At 44.6% G+C, this 16,959-nt stretch overlaps 1 protein-coding gene across 3 annotated transcripts in view; it reads left to right on the top strand.

The window, feature by feature from the left end:
* Positions 1-16,959, top strand: part of GARNL3 (GTPase activating Rap/RanGAP domain like 3) — a gene marked incomplete at both ends in the record, with an annotated part of 155,540 nt that overhangs the window by 88,788 nt on the left and 49,793 nt on the right. For all 3 annotated transcript variants that reach the window (XM_079706783.1, XM_079706781.1, XM_079706782.1), the window contains 3 exons: positions 7,382-7,446; positions 10,093-10,156; positions 11,969-11,995. In XM_079706783.1, coding sequence (XP_079562909.1) covers positions 7,382-7,446; positions 10,093-10,156; positions 11,969-11,995 — 156 coding nt within the window. The remainder of the gene's footprint in view (positions 1-7,381; positions 7,447-10,092; positions 10,157-11,968; positions 11,996-16,959) is intronic.

The following is a 16,959-nucleotide window of genomic DNA, read 5'->3' as shown; positions in this document are numbered from 1 at the left end:
AGCATTGTGGTCAGAAAAGATGCTTGATATAATTTCAGTTTTCTTAAATTTACTGAGGCTTGATTTGTGACCCAAGATGTGATCTATCCTGGAGAATGTTCCATGCACACTTGAGGAGAAAGTGTAATCTGCTGTTTTTGGATGGAATGTCCTATAAATATCAATTAAATCTATCTGGTCTATTGTGTCATTTAAAGCTTCTGTTTCCTTATTTATTTCCATTTTGGATGATTTGTCCGTTGGTGTAAGTGAGGTGTTAAAATCCCCCACTATTACTGTATTACTGTCGATTTCCTCTTTTATAGCTGTTAGCAGTTGCCTTATGTTTTGAGGTGCTCCTATGTTGGGTGCATTTATATTTATAATTGTTATATCTTCTTCTTGGATTGATCCCTTGATCATTATGTAGTGTCCTTCCTTGTCTCTTGTAACATTCTTTATTTTATTTTATTTTATTTTTATTTATTTATTTATTTTTTTTGCGGTATGTGGGCCTCGCGCTGTTGTGGCCTCTCCCGTTGCGGAGCACAGGCTCTGGACGCGCAGGCTCAATGGCCATGGCTCACGGGCCCAGCCGCTCCGCGGCATGTGGGATCTTCCCGGATCGGGGCACGAACCCATGTCCCCTGCATCGGCAGGCGGGCTCTCAACCACTGCGCCACCAGGGAAGCCCCAACATTCTTTATTTTAAAGTCTACTTTATCTGATATGAGTATGGCTACTCCAGCTTTCTTTTGATTTCCATTTGCATGGGATATCTTTTTCCATCCCCTCACTTTCAATCCTTTCAGTTACATACGTGTCCCTAGGTCTGAAGTGGGTCTCTTATAGACAGCATATATATGGGTCTTGTTTTTGTATGCATACAGCAAGCCTGTGTCTTTTGGTTGGAGCATTTAATCCATTCACATTTAAGGTAATTATCGATATGTATGTTCCTATGACCATTTTCTTAATTGTTTTGGGTTTGTTTTTGTAGGTCCTTTTCTTCTCATGTGTTTCCCACTTAGAGAAGTTCCTTTAGCATTTGTTGTAGAGCTGGTTTGGTGGTGCTGAATTCTTTTAGCTTTTGCTTGTCTGTAAAGCTTTTGATTTCTCCATCGAATCTGAATGAGATCCTTGTCGGGTAGAGTAATCTTGGTTGTAGTTTCTTCCCTTTCATCACTTTAAGTATATCATGCCACTCCCTTCTGGCTTGTAGAGTTTCTGCTGAGAAATCAGCTGTTAACCTTATGGGAGTTCCCTTGTATGTTATTTGTCGTTTTTCCCTTGCTGCTTTCAATAATTTTTCTTTGTCTTTAATTTTTGTCAGTTTGATTACTTTGTGTCTCGGCATGTTTCTCCTTGGGTTTATCCTGTATGGGACTTGCTGCGCTTCCTGGACTTGGGTGGCTATTTCCTTTCCCATGTTAGGGAAGTTTTCGACTATAATCTCTTCAAATATTGCACTTCCTGGACTTGGGTGGCTATTTCCTATCCCATGTTAGGGAAGTTTTCGACTATAATCTCTTCACATATTTTCTCGGGTTCTTTCTCTCTCTCTTCTCCTTCTGGGACCCCTATAATGCGAATGTTTTTGCGTTTAATGTTGTCCCAGAGGTCTCTTAGGCTGTCTTCATTTATTTTCATTCTTTTTTCTTTATTCTGTTCCACAGCAGTGAATTCCACCATTCTGTCTTCCAGGTCACTTACCCGTTCTTCTGCCTCCATTATTCTGCTATTGATTCCTTCTAGTGTAGTTTTCACTTCAGTTATTGTATCGTTCATCTCTGTTTGTTTGTTCTTTACTTCTTCTAGGTCTTTGTTAAACATTTCTTACATCTTCTCGATCTTTGCCTCCATTCTTTTTCCGAGGTCCTGGATCATCTTCACTATCATTATTCTGAATTCTTTTTCTGGAAGGTTGCCTATCTCCACTTCATTTAGTTGTTTTTCTGGAGTTTTATCTTGTTACTTCATCTGGTACATAGCCCTCTGCCTTTTCATCTTGTCTCTCTCTCTGTGAATGTGGTTTTTGTTCCACAGCCTGGATTGTAGTACTTCTTGCTTCTGCTGTCTGCCATCTCTGCATGCTGACTTTTTTTTTTTTTTTTTTGCGGTACACAGGCCTCTCACTGCTGTGGCCTCTCCCGTTGCAGAGCACAGGCTCCGGACGTGCAGGCTCAGCGGCCATGGCTCACGGGCCCAGCCGCTCCGCGGCACGTGGGATCTTCCCGGACCGGGGCACGAACCCGTGTCCCCTGCATTGGCAGGCGGACTCTCAACCACTGCGCCACCAGGGAAGCCCTGCATGCGATTTTTATCTCAGCTACGTAGTGTATCAAAATTGCTATGTACCTCTTTTTGGAAAAGAAATTAGCAGAAACTTAAAAGAACAATAATTTTTAAAATTTTAAACATCTTTATTGGAGTATAATTACTTTACAATGGTATGTTAGTTTCTGCTTTATAACAAAGTGAATCAGCTATATGTATACATATATCCCCATAAGGAACAGTAATTTTTTATACACACATACATACACACACATTTGCATGCATGCATACCTATATTGCAATAAAGTAGCAACTTCAAAAAGCCCAGAAAGAATTTCCAGGAACTACTACAGAATAAACTGTGGCTAGGAACTTTTTGTGATGATTAAAACTAGTACTAGTAATAACAATAAAATCTAACCTTTATTGAGCATTACTGTATGCCAGGTAAGTCCTCCAAATGCATAGGTGTTATTATAGTTTAGGGAACTTACATGACATAACTGAGGGAGGTGGCAGACCAGGCAGAACCCAGGACTGCATGCTGAGCTGTCACCACTGTACATAACTAATTCTATATGTAATTCTTTGACTCATGCTGTCACTCTCCCTATCCTGTGAGCTCCAGGAAAGGAGGGGACGTACTGCTTTGTCCTCAGTATCCCCACCAGCAAGCCCAGTGCCTGGCACATAGAAGGAGCTCGATAAATATCTGTTGAACGAATTCATGAAATGATTAATGATTAATGAATTGAAGTCCAACGTAACCAGTGTGCTCTGCTGCCTCTATGTACATAAACTTCTATTGTATGTTTCAGAAATGTTTCTTTCTCTAAGCAGGTTTAAGGTAAACCTCTGGTCTAGAATAGTTATAGGTCTTCCTCGTGAATTATGTCCTGCAGACACGGTTTGGCCGTACCCCTCTCCCCATGCCACTGCCTTTGGGGTCAGTCTTGCCATCAGCATGGCTGTCCTGGAGGCAAGTGTAAGCGTCAGTTTTAGAAGATAACGCTGGAGAACAGGTGCCAGTTTTCCCCAAGTGCATGATCATCTCTTCTCCTTAGTCACCTACTGAGAAGGGCTGGTGCCTTCGCCCAAAGCCTCTTATTTTCTGCACCAGGAAGGCTGTTTTCTGGCCCCTTCCATTTTTCTTTACTTCTTTTTTTTATGTTTGCCTATTACCGTATTCCAGTCTCTTCTGGCTCACATATTCTCTTCGGATGACTCTGTCTCTTTTGGACAAATAATCAGCCTTTCCGATTTCAGTCCCCTAGCCCTGTTTCTCCTGAAGTAAATGTTCGGGTATGTGAAGAGAGGGTCTCTGAGGCCTCATGGTGGGGGGAGGGGAGGACCTGGGATCCACCTGGGGCCCTCTGGGCTCTTTCTGGTTTCTGCTGTGGAGGAGCAACCCCTGAGGTGTAACTGGTCTCCTCCGGCTTTTGGGGGGGGGTCACTGGAGCACACCTGTCCCTGAAGTCCGTGTCCCAGCCGTTTGCTCCGTGTAGTGAAGTCACTGTGCATGTGAACACTCTCACCTGACCGCAGGTCTCTGCCGGTCGCCGAGCCTCTCGGAAGTGCTGCACTCTCTCAGCCCTGGGTCAGGCGGGAGGAGGCGGGAGCGTCGCCTTAGGCTCGGGTCTCTAATCTTGCTGGCCACCCCTGCTGGAAGCTACCGAGTTACTGCCCCTCACTGTGTTCAGACAGGTTCTACCTGGACTTCAAGACTCCTCTGGAAGGCCGTGCCTGGGCAGTGAGCCTCTAGTCCAGGTGCCTCCAGGTCTTACCTTGATGTGCTTACAGCTTCCCCACCCCTACCCCTATCAAGGCCTGCCCTCGGAACGGAGGCATCAAGGGCCCCAGCACCTAACCCCTCAGCTTCCCTGTCTTCCTCTTCCTTCCTTCCACTGAGGCAAGGGTCTGTGTCGCACTTCTGCTACCTCCTACTGGAAGAGATTTTCTCAGTCCTATCTTCTTCCTTCAGAAAACAGTCACTTCACCTCCTCACCTGGGACGGTTGCCAGGTACTGGGGCAGGAAGAGTGGGGCAAAGGCAAGGGGAAGTTTTGCTTCTTTTAATTTCCAAAGCTATTGTCTGTATTACATTATAAATTGTGATGAGCACTCTGAAGGACACAAAGACAGAGAACGAACAATACGGAGGCCTGCCCAAGTGGGATAGTCCAGGGAGCACTTCCTGAGGAGGTGACCTTTAAAGAGACCCACAGGATGAAAGGGAACCAGCCACATAGAGAGTAGGGGGAGGGGTGGGGGGAACGTTCCAGACAGAAGGAACAGGAAATACAAGAGAAACAGGAGCCTTCTGGGGATGACTCTTGGATGGTGAGAGAAGTCAGGGAGGTGGGATTGAGACCCAGGACCACCGTGGAGGCAGCATGGGGTGGGCAGAAGGAGCATTAATCCCCTTCTTCTGAGAAGTGCCAATGCCCAAACCCAGAGCCTCTTCTCTCGGCCCTAAATTACGTGCAGGGCCGGGTAGGTGTTTGCTGCCCACTGAAGGGCAGTGAGGAGATGAACACATCAAAGCAGAACATCGGCGTCAGGGTCAGTTATTGAGCCCCTGTTGGCCCAAAGCCAGCGCTGGAGGCTGTGGGGAATCCAACAATGCAGGTGACTCAGCACTCCCTCCCTCCCCCCGTGAGCTCACATTCTCTCATTAAACAGAAACACAGCTAAACGTATAAACCCTGCTAGAAACTGTCTTACACATCTCTGGCTGTGTTCCTTCTAAACCCAAAGAGAAAAAATGACTCACACTTGTAAAAATTCCATCCAGACAATACAGCAAGTGAAAACGAAGAGGATCAGGGCTTCCCTGGTGGCACAGTGGTTGAGAGTCCGCCTGCCGATGCAGGCGACACGGGTTTGTGCCCCGGTCTGGGAAGATCCCACATCCCGCGGAGCGGCTGGGCCCGTGAGCCATGGCCGCTGAACCTGCGCGTCCGGAGCCTGTGCTCCGCAACGGGAGGGGCCGCAACAGTGAGAGGCCCGCGTACCACAAAAAAAAAAAAAAGAAGAGGATCAAAATCCAACTACCCAGTGATAATCACTGCAGCGTCCTTCTCGACATCTGTCCATAAACACACACACACACTAAATGGGGTAATGTGGACATGCACTTCTGTGTCCTGCTCTGCACACTTAGTGTTGCCTGATACGCACGTGTACTTGACTCTCCCTGTGCATTTTTTGGTTCCACTGAAAACAGAGAACTGGAAGGTGTTTTTTCTAGAACAGCAACCCTGGAAAGCCACAAAAAAAATGACGAGGAGGAAGAGCTTTACCCCTTTATAGTGAAGAAAAATACAGATCCACAATCCCAAGAGCCCTGGGTTTCACATCCATTTCAGCAGCTTGTGACGATGTTACCAGCACCCAGGCAGGGCTGGATCCTCCCTCTCCCATTCCATACATTCCCGCCAAAGCTGCTCCAGTCTTCTCTTAAAAGCTGCCTTTGGTGTGTTTGGTGAGAAGAAAGGGTAGACAAGCAAGAAGGTCAGATTCAGGACCCTGTTCTAGACAGGTTGGCATCCCACACAGGTGACCACAGCCTGAGGTAAGCTGGGGCTGGTGAAAAAGTAAGGCCACAGGACTAACTCAGGTTTCAGCGGGTGGGTCATGTGGAATTTGAAAGTGCATATTCCTATCATAATATTTATATGTAGAAAATTTTTTAAATCTACGTAATGCAAACTACAAAAAAAACTCAACCTAAATTCCTTGGTTAGTAGAGAATCCAAAAGAAGGGCTCTACCTAGTGCAACTTCTGATACTTAACTGGGAAGGCATACTCATCCCCAGCCTGGAGTAGGGGTGAGAATACCCAGTTCTCCAGGGCCCTGAGTGTGAAAGTTTAGTTTGCCAAAAGAGATCATGGGCTTGAAAAGTTTGGGGGACCCCACTCCGTGCCATTGGTCAGGGCTCGGACACATGAGTTTGCAGATGTGTCCTGAAAACACGAACAAACTTGCCTGATTCCTACAAGGAATGTCCTTTCCCTTCTCTAGCTGTTTGTGCTGCCAACTTTACTAATAGTCATAGTTAGAAAGGGAATTTTATACGTGGACTGCGTCATAATCTCTTTTGCTAAATAAGCATGTAGTATAAATCCTTTGCGAATTATAAATCTGTATCGTTTCTTTCTTGGAGATTGTAAAAGAGACTAGCCCTCATCTCTCCTGGATGCTTAGACGTGGAACTGAGCCATCAGGCAATCCTTCCTTCATTCCCTTTCATTCAGCCAGTATTGATTGAGTACTTCCTATGAGTTGGTCACAATGGGTACTCATGCAGAGAGGAAGAAACAGACTTTAAATAAGTAAACACAGACAAATATAAAAGTACACATTATGAAAACTTCTCTGAAAGAATCGGGTGATTTCTAGTTTAAAAACTCTTTGACCTGGAGGAATCACATTTGGGTCCCGTTGAATGTGTGGAGACAGTTTTCTTCTTCTGATCTTTGAGAGTGATCCATTTCTTGGCTCAGAGACCAAACCCCCTTCTCCTCTGGTTCAGACGGCTCATCTGCTCATCACAGCACCTGAGACAGCGCGGACCCAGCAGTCCAGACGCTGAAGAGTAATGCTTAAAGCATAAATGCCGGGACTTCCCTGGTGGCACAGTGGTTAAGAGTCCGCCTGCCAATGCAGGGGACAAGGGTTCAATCCCTGGTCCAGGAAGATCCCACATGCCAAGGAGCAACTAAGCCCGTGCGCCACAACTACTGGGCCTGCATGCCACAACTACTGAAGCCCGCGCACCTAGAACCTGTGCTCCATAACAAGAGAAGCCACCACAATGAGAAGTCTGCACACAGCAACAAAGAGTAGCCCCCGCTCACAACTAGAGAAAAGCCCATGCACAGCAGCGAAGACCCAATGCAAAAAAAAAAAAAAAAAAGAAAAGAAAAGCGTAAATGCCAGGTAGGGGGGAATGGTGGAAGATGCTGTCAAACCTCAGTAAGTGTTTTTCTAACATAGAATGTATTTATATATATGATGAAAAATGAGAAAGACTGGACATGGGTTTCTTTTAAATGACCAGGTAAGACTCTCAGAGGTGGAAATTGCCAGACTTCTCACTGGTTTGCTGTTTTGACTTTCCAGGGTACCCAGAAAATATGCCTTCCCTACAGCCCCACAAAAACGCTCTCTGTGAAGTCCATCTTAAGGTGAGTACAAATGAGCAGAAACCCAACACCTGGCACCCATAAATGGGTTTTTTCCTGTGATCATTCTGATGTCAGCTTGCTATTTCCTTGGGCCTTGGCATTATACTCAACATTTTGCTAAGCCCTCGACATGCATTACCTCACTGAATCTTCACAGCAGCCCTATAGGACAGATAGTGTTATTATCCCCATTTTATGGATGAGGAAATAGAGGCCCAGAAGGACAAAGCCAAGATCACACTGCTTGCGTATAGTAGGACTGAGGCACAAGTCCAGGTCTGGCTGCTTCCAAGCTTTGCTCTCAAGCATTTGTGTTCTGCATGCGTCACCTGCTTCTTTTTTCCGGCACGCATGCAAATATTTTGGTTTCGTAAAGAAAATCAAGAAATTTTTTTCCTTTCATTTTTCTGGTTTGAAATAGAACTCAGATGTCAGCAAATGCTACTCTGAGAAGAACGTGCTTATTCTTCACCAAGAGAAAGTTAAATGAATGGAAGGAACCGCTCGCTGCTCGGTGCTCAGCTGCCTCTCGTGCCCCCATCTTTCCACCTCCCTCTCATCTCTCCCCCATGTCGGGTGGCAGCCTCCCCTCGGGAATGCCACCACGCAGGTCGGCCTGTTGCTCTGTCACCAGCTAAGATGTTACATCATAGTAACAGTAGCTTCTGTTAGTCAGGTGCTGTGCTAAATGCTTGACAAGCATTCTCTTGGGGAATCTTTAAATCAGCTCCATAAAGTAGATCTATTACTACCACCACTCCACATAGGAGGAATCGGAGCCTCAGAGAGGTGAAGAGATTTGACAAAGGTCTCACAGCTGGTAAACCAGAGAGCTGGGAATTAAACCTGGGTTCGTGTGATGCCAGGGCTTGGGCTGTCAACCACTAATGCCATCCTGTGTGAATCTGAGACCTTATCCTGGTGGCCTGGTGATTTAGTCTTTATTTATCTGCAACTAGGTGGTGGCAGGAGGTGGTGTTTTTGATGTTCCCACCCACGGCTCGTACTTGCCAGAATGTCTGTTAGAGTGACAAACCTGACTGTCAGTTAGGCATTGCAATTGGCTGATGAAAGGGTCCTGAGATTAAGAAGTAAAACATTTCATATCTCACGTTCAAGCTTGACTTCGTCTTCAGATTGCAGACCTTCTCCCCTCTGCTCTAGGCCCCCTGATCTTTCTCCTGGCCAGTCTGAAGCCCAAGCTAAGAGGGCATCAGTGCAGAGGTTAACCTTTTTCTTGAGCACAGAAGTATCTTGCTGCTTCTAAACCTTAACTTGCTTTGAGAGCAATAGTTTGAATTATATTGGCTTAAATTTCTGTGACTCCTTTTTTCTTCTTCTTCTAAAATGAAGTTTCTCCAGCTCCTTTCTTCTCTATATTTAAAGACCAGGGATTTCACTGAGTTGTAATTTCATTTAATTGTCTGAGTAGGCCTTCACTTTTCAGTCCTCCACTCATAGCCAGAGCAAGCTGCAGCAAGAGAGTATTTTTAAAGTTGCAAAGATTAAAACTTCTACAGTTGCTGCCAATAGAAGAAAAAAAAAAATATATATATATATATATATATATATATATTTTTTTTTTTTTTTTTGCGGTACACGGGCCTCTCACTGTTGTGGCCTCTCCCGTTGCGGAGCACAGTCTCCAGATGCGCAGGCTCAGCGGCCATGGCTCACAGGCCCAGCCGCTCCGCGGCATGTGGGATCTTCCCAGACCGGGGCATGAACCCGTGTCCCCTGCATCGGCAGGCGGACTCTCAACCACTGCGCCACCAGGGAAGCCCAGAAGAAAATATTTTATCTCTGTTTGTTACAATCATGAACTTGGAAACTTTAAAGGAAATTAAAATATAAATACTATGGAGTCAGATAAGCCTGAGTTCACATCATGGCTCCACTACTTCACAGCGTTGTTATCCTGGACTATTTCTTTAACTTCTGAGCCTCAATTTACTCATCCTTAAAATGGGGATAAAATAGTACTTGCCTCATAGAGATTAAATGAGATAATCCATGTAAAGCATTTAGCAGGGTGCCTGGCATATAGTAAATACTTTGTAAATATTAGCTATTATTTTTACCTTTCATTTACAAATATGAGGATTCTTGCTGAAAGGGGCCTTAGACATCGTCTAGTCCAATTTCCTTGTTTTACCTCTAGAGGAACTTAGCTCAAGGAAATTCACATTGCTTGTCCAAAGCAAAACGTAAAAGAACAATCCTGCTAAGGACAGCCTTTTGCCCTAAGTGGGAGAGGAATTGCCAAAGGAAGAAAGACACGTCAGGTCATCTTAATTACATTTCATTTTATCCTTAATTGCTATGTAAATGTCAGTGATTCACTTTTTTAGTAAATAAAAGTAAGAATCATGGAGATTAGTCAAGGTTGCCTGAAACAGATGCTCTCAATTCCCCCCTCCCTCTCTTACCCTGTGAGTGTGCCTAGGGTACAGCCACTGCGGTCGGTTACTCGCGTATGTTCCTTCACTGATCACTCCTTGTTGGTCTGTACCTCCTGTGGCCCTTCAGGGAGTCCAGCTATGATTTTCCAGGAGGTAATACTTAGCTTTCCTGAAGACCTGGGAGTGGCTCCACATTACTTAAGTTCCCCCCACGCTGCAGCTCACTCTGTCCATTCTATTTCAGTGCCATGAATCTGGACAAATTCGAGAAAGGCCCCAGGGAAATTTTTCATCCTGAGATACAAAAGGTAACAGAGAATTTTGTGCTTCATAATTGTATAAATTTGATCACAGTGTTAGAACTGACAAATCATCAGTGATTCTTCGCCTAGGATCCCAACCAGAATCACCAGTGGTTCTCATCATGGAGAACCTCCCACCCGACATTCTGATGCAGTCAGTCTAAGATAGAGGCTGGGAGACTGTCATTTTCAGAAATTCAGAGGATAGAAGATGTCCAGAAAGCTGTTCTAGGACTTACTATTAAGGGAAAGCAGTCTGCCTTGGGAGAAAAAAAATTTAGAGTCATAAACTAGGTAACAGTCCATCAGAAAAATGTCAGCCAAACTTTTGTCTTGCAGTTGCAATCAATTTGGCTTTGAAATCATCCCCTTGAAACATAAACACAGCCATCACTAATGGCGTGACAGTTGTGTGTTAGAGCTGAGCTTCGAGGAGTTGGCATGCCAGGTGGGGTGACACAGGAAGAGGCTAGAGAGGCAGGTTGGACTCTATCTAGGAGACAGCAGGGAGCCAGTAGAATCTTTAAGCAAAGGAGCATAATGCTTAAATCTGCTTTTTAGGGAAATAATTCAGGCAGTATGAGAAGGATGGATGGAAGCGTGAGCGATCTTTGTGTGCATACCTTCACGATACAGTTAGCTTTTATAATAAGTTACTGGCTCTCAACTTAGCTTACCAGAATGTATAGAATTGTGAATTCCCATGTCTTTTGTTCTAATTTAATTTTTAAAATAGTATTTGTACCCTGACTCAACCCCAGAGGGAACTGAGGCAAAAATGGATGTGTTGGGTTAAACTTTAAGCAACTTTAAGCCATAATGTGCTTAATAGTAGTTCCTTATAGCCACCTTAAAAACAAATTAGAATTATAAATTCAGTACCAGTGTGCCCTTATTACTTAATTTGTACCAGTTATCATACTCAATCCTTTCCTTCTTAGAGCCTGGACCCCCAGACACTGGGGCCAAAACCCACGAGCCTTTTGGATGCTTCCTTCTGCATCTTGCTGCTGATCAGATCCCGTCTGCCCAGAGAGGTTACCCCTGCCTGGCCATCCTTATCTGCTTTGTCTCTCCCACAAAATGAGACAGGACAAGAAAACGAGATACAGCAACCTTCTGCCTATTTATATCATAACTCTATGCCTGTTTTTCACCAAACAAAAGACACTTTCACACTCTCCCTTCCATTCATGAGCTTTCCCTCCATCCTCTGTGGGTGTGAGCATCCAAATGTGTGTGTGTGTGTGTGTGTGTGTGCAACTTACCAGCAGTAGTTCCCCTGCTGTCATCAGGTGTCTGTAGATTTCCCTTAGGAAGGCTTGAGCAACAGGCTTCCGGTGCAGGGAAAAGAGTTCTTACAAATCACTGGATCCAAAAGGTAAACAGAAAATAAACCAACTGCACTCTAAAGAAGGCATCTTTCCACCAAAAGTGGGAAGGTGGCTGATGCTGTTTTAAAATATTATTTGTCTGTTTCTGCTGCCCTTCTGTGTGACATTTTTCTTGGGCGAAATCTTCCCAAAAGCGGCATATGATCATCTGGCTTTAAGTGGTTAGAGAAACCTGGGCATCTGTGTGTTTCTTCCCATTGCTATGCATCATCTTTGTTTCCCGATAGTTGTGGTATAATATGCCTTTCCTAAATGACCAGGTATTGTATAAAAATCTGTAGAGCTAAATTTGAATATTTTAAGCACTTCGAAGGGGAGAAAAGTGGTGTCAATGTCAGTAGACTGAAGCTTGGCTTTCACAGAAAGTCAACATAAAATGACCACCATTCAGCATGGACATAACTTTTCGAACTTCATTTGACAGGACTTGCTGGTTCTTGAAGAACAAGAGGTAAGTAGTCTCGTGAGACTCCTGGTCCTGCCGCTCCGCCTCCATATTTGTAAATGAGCTTCCCCTTCACTAGGAACACAGCCCTTTCTCCCAGGCACACCTCTCTGTGGATTTGCACAGAGAGAATCTCTTATCATTGAAAGACTCCACTGACATGTTTTCTTGGGTGTATTTCAGAATTTTCTATACAGCTAGCCGTAAAGATAGAAAAACAGTCAAGCTGCTTAAATCTGCTTGGAAATATTCGAATGTTAACCTCATGACCAGGGTAAGGAATTAGGTTTTTGTTTTCATTCAGTTAAAACTAGTGTACTTTATTAGCACACTCGACTTACAGAATGCCATATTATTTGCATGTTTCCATTTCCTGTTGTCCCACTTTTAAAAAAAAATATGTTGGGTTTTCCAAGTCCGTAACTAACAGAGAGAAATATCCGAAATATTATCAATAGACAGTTGAGTAGATCAGTGGAGTGTGTGTACACCGTGCCTCTCGGTAAATGGCAGTATCATCCGTCCAGTTGCTCAGGCCAAACTTGGAAACATCCTTGACACCTCTCCTTCTGTCACACCCCCCATCTAATCCATGAGCACATTCCATGGACATGACTCAATGCCTCCACCACCACCACTCGAACCCCTCGACACCAGCCCCACCGTCTCCTGCCTGGACTCTGCAGCTCTCCAGCTGTTCTCCCTGCTTCCTCTCTTGCCCTCTCTTCTAGTTTTCACAGAGTATCCAAACATGCCAGGCCCGGTCCTCCCTACGAGGGCCTGCGTGATATGGCTGGTGCCACCTCTCCATCCTCTGCTCTGCACTAAGCACACTGACTTCCTTCTTCTTCCACCTCCTCAGGAAGCCTGCTCTTCCCACCACAGGGATGCTCCTCCCAGGTGTCTCACGGGTCACACCCTCACTTGATTAGCATCTCTGCTCAGCAAAGCCTTCCCTGGTCGCCTGTTGAAGACAGCACACTCTGCCTCTCGCCCACAGCCCTTTTCACTGCTTTGTTTATCTTCTTAACACATGGATTTCATTTATTCAGTTTTTATCTGTTGCCCCCATTAGAATGTAAGCACCATGAGAGCAGGGACTTATTCAATTTTGTTCACTGCTGTATCTTCAGAGCCTAGAACTGTGCAGATAGAGGACACAGAGTAAATATTTGTTGGTTGAATAAGTGAATTATGTATTGATTGAATGAATTATGAAATACTATGATGCCATTAAAAAGAATGAGGTAGACCTCTATTTACTGGCATGGAAGCATTTCCACGACATAGTATTTACTGACAAAAAAGCAATTCACAGGGCAATACTTACAGTATAATCCCAGTTGTTTTTATAAACACAGATTTCTATGTGTATTCATTCATTCACTCCTCTCCTCCATTCATTGATTCAACAAATGTTTACTGGACTCTGACTGTGGGTGAACCGTGTACTACTTGAGGCTTTGGGGATACATTGCTGAACAAGACAAGGTCCCTTCTTCATGGAGTTTACAATCTGGTGGGCTAAGACCAACTCAGCAAGTAAATAAGCAAACATAAACACGGTACTATTGACAGCCCCAATAGCTGTGGGGAAAGTAAACAAGGTAGGTGATGTGGGGTCAGGAGTAGGTTTTATACGTTAACCAAACAGGGAGGGTTTCTCTGAGGCAACGGCATCTCAGCTGATTCCTGAACATGGTGATGTAAATGCAAGGAAGGAGGTTGAGAGGTTTCACCGCCGACTGTTGGCAGGAGTTGCTTTGGGCAGGTTCATGGAAGTGTAAGGTGGGATGAGGCAGAGAGCAGGCAGAAGGAGACATCTACATTTTAATCTACATATTAACCATGTATGAATCATGCTTTTTGCTAAAGAATCCATGAACTCCACATGTAGTTTGTAAAAGGCAAGAAATAAAAGTCATACACATTTCTGACAAACATTTGAAAAATACAGAAATGCACAAAAGGCATAAAGAAAATATCACCTACAATCATGGAGAAAACTAGTATTGGTATAGTATCACATTTTGATATATGTTTGTTATATTTTATATAAAATTAGGATTATACTATATATAGTTTTTATGTCTCATAATTACTCACTAATTCACAAATATTTATTGAACACCCAAGAGTGCATGCACCTGCCCGTTGTGACAAACAGTACAGAAATTTGTCAATGGAAAACATGAAAGCTCCCCCACTTCTCCACTTCCGCCCTCCCTTGAAGAACCACTGTTTGCTGTTTGGTGTATATCCTCTCACACTTTTCTTTGGATCTCCCAAATTTTGAACAAGGAGTAGCTGATCTCTTTATTTCTCAATTTTATTTCCTTACTAAGGGGGTATTTGCTAGAAGCAACAAGAGCACTCATGACAGTGTACCTGAAGAGGTGTGAGCAGTGGTCAGCCTCCTTCAGAGCTTCTCTGAGAGCTGTGTGGCCAGTGCACTCTTCTTTAATCCTGCCAGCTTCTTGACTTTATCTCAATTCCACCCAATTATAGTGATAATCAGCTGCAAAGATGGGCAGGGAAAAAATTAGTAAACAATACTAGTGATGTTTCTGAAAGGTTAGCTATTTGGTAAAGTGTTGTTTGGTGTCCTGAAACCCAAGTTTTATTTGTCCACTGTGTAGAGAGCGCCCCCTGCCCCCGCCAGGAGAGAACGTGGCATCCCAAGTAAACACACGTGGAGAGGGTGACAGATGTGTAGGAACATGTGAATCACAGAAATATGGGGACATTGCCTAAATAAGAGTAACAAGGAACCGGGGGCGTCCAGTTTTGAATCAGGACATCATTTCTTGATTCCAGAAGATTCTTCTGGAATCAATGGGACGTTAGTCTCCCCCTTATACTTCACTTTCTTCAGAAGAAATATAATTCCTAGCATACTATTAATTCCCAAGAATGTGACTATACATTGGTTATAATCATGTTGAGTTTTGTCTCAGGAAATTTAGAACTTAAAAATTTAAAGTCCCATACAAGTAGGCATTACAAATATGACCTTATCTCTATGGTGAGTGTCTGAGCAGGACTGAAGTTCTGAGAAAACCAGTTCCCACAGATTCCCTCCACCAGTCACCTCCCTCCAGGGGCCCAGGTATGGTCTTGGGACTTTGAATACTCCCTCCCATCCCCCAAGTAGCAGCCAGCCTCATGAAGCACTGATGACGTTAGGTTCAACACTTCGTTAAAATATGACCCATGGTGGTCAGGTAGCCCCAAATCAAATGAAGCCCCCTCAAATAGCCCCTCCTAAAAACTATCTCCTCAAAAAATATAATGCATCTGTTCAGCGATGCCTTGATTTCTGGAGATAGGAGAAAACTCTGTTATTCATTGACATCATTTGGGAAGCCCAGGAAACAAAATGACCAAAATGAGACCCCGTAAGGAATTTCAAGTACTTATCAAGGCCTTGCAACACCAGTCTTTCTGGAGCCTCCCCCTGAAGTGTGTGAGTACCCTCAGCAAGGGTACTGATGCCAGTCACAGAGCTGCCCCAACAAAGCTTTTGAAAGCTTCAGCCAGTGATCAGACAGCAGTGGGTCCTATTTCTGCTTGTAACTCTTAGCTTTGCTCACCTCAAAACCATCCTGAGAAGACTCTCCCACTGCGTTGGAAAGAGCACTAGATCGAAGGTCAGGACACCCGACTTCCAGCCCCAGTCCTGCCATCCACTTAGTACCAGCCTTGGGCAAGTCTCGTCTTCCCTGGGCTTCAGATGTCCTGTCTGTAAAATGAAAGCTATGGATTCAGTGGACCATAGGGTCCCTTCTGGTTCTAACAGGCTGTTAGTTCATGGCTCATGGCTCATCACTCCGGTCACTGACCCAGTCTTTCTGCCCTTGGCTTGCTAGCTGTCAGCTCAGCTGGACCTGATCCTGGGCCTCCTGACCGTCTGCTGGTTGGTTTCTCTAGTCCTGTGTTTCTCAAAGTGGGGTCCCTGGGCCGGCAGCATCATCGTCACCTGCGGACTTATCAGAAACACAAATTCTTGGACCCTACCCTGGACCTGTGGAATTGGAGACCCTGGGAATGGGGCCAGCAATCTTTATTTTAACAAACCTTCCAGGTGATGCTGATGCCTGGTCAAGTTTGAGAACCACTGCTTTAGTCTCTGCACTGTTATTCTAAGAGGGTCATCTGTCAGACCCCAAACTACTGTAGGTGCTTGTAAAGGGACCTCTGAGAATGGAAGCGGTGCCAGAGTCTTAGGGACATGTGATTGCTGTCACATTCCCAAAGGAGAGAAAGAAGAGCTACAAAAAAGCATAGAACCCTGAAGTGGACAGAAATCCTTGACAAAATCCTAAGAAATTTACCAAAAACGGGTTTGTGATGAAGAGGTGATCATCTGGAAGCAGCTTGTGAAAAATAAGTTGTATCTGACCACTTGTGTTTCTTTTCTCATTTATGACGCACACAATTATGCCATGAATATTTATTAACCCTCTCCAATATACCCAGCACAGTGGCGGGTTCTGGAGATTCCACGGAAAGTAAGATGTGTACCTTCCCTCCTTCACAGGACTTAAGTTCTAGTGGTAGAAATGGACAAATATGCAAGCTCAATAAAAAGAATTACAGAGTGTGAATAGTGCTATTAAGAAAATAAATAAGCTGCCGTGAATAACAATGCGGGGAGTGTGTTGGGAGATCAGGGAAGGCCTCTCTGGAACTTGACGTTTGAGCTGAGATCTGCATGGTGGGCAAGAGCTTCTGTAGAAGGAGCTGTGGAGGAGCCCCGGGTGGAGGGAGCAGCCTGGGAGCCGCCTCCCTCTTCCTCACTCCGTAGAGGAAACCACCAGGTAGAGAATTACTACTACTGATGGGTATGCATCTGTCCCTCAGGTGTATCGGGGGCAGAAGAATGTTTAGAAGTTCAGCCGTAGACCTTTGGATTTTCAGTCTTAATTCTCCCAGATCCAGCTGTCCTGAATTCAGGCATTCTGCCTTGA

Source organism: Hyperoodon ampullatus, assembly GCF_949752795.1.
Source record: "Hyperoodon ampullatus genome assembly, chromosome: 6".
Lineage (NCBI taxonomy): Eukaryota > Metazoa > Chordata > Mammalia > Artiodactyla > Ziphiidae > Hyperoodon > Hyperoodon ampullatus.
Note: the sequence above shows the minus strand (reverse complement) of the source record. Positions and strands in the feature narration are given on the sequence as shown.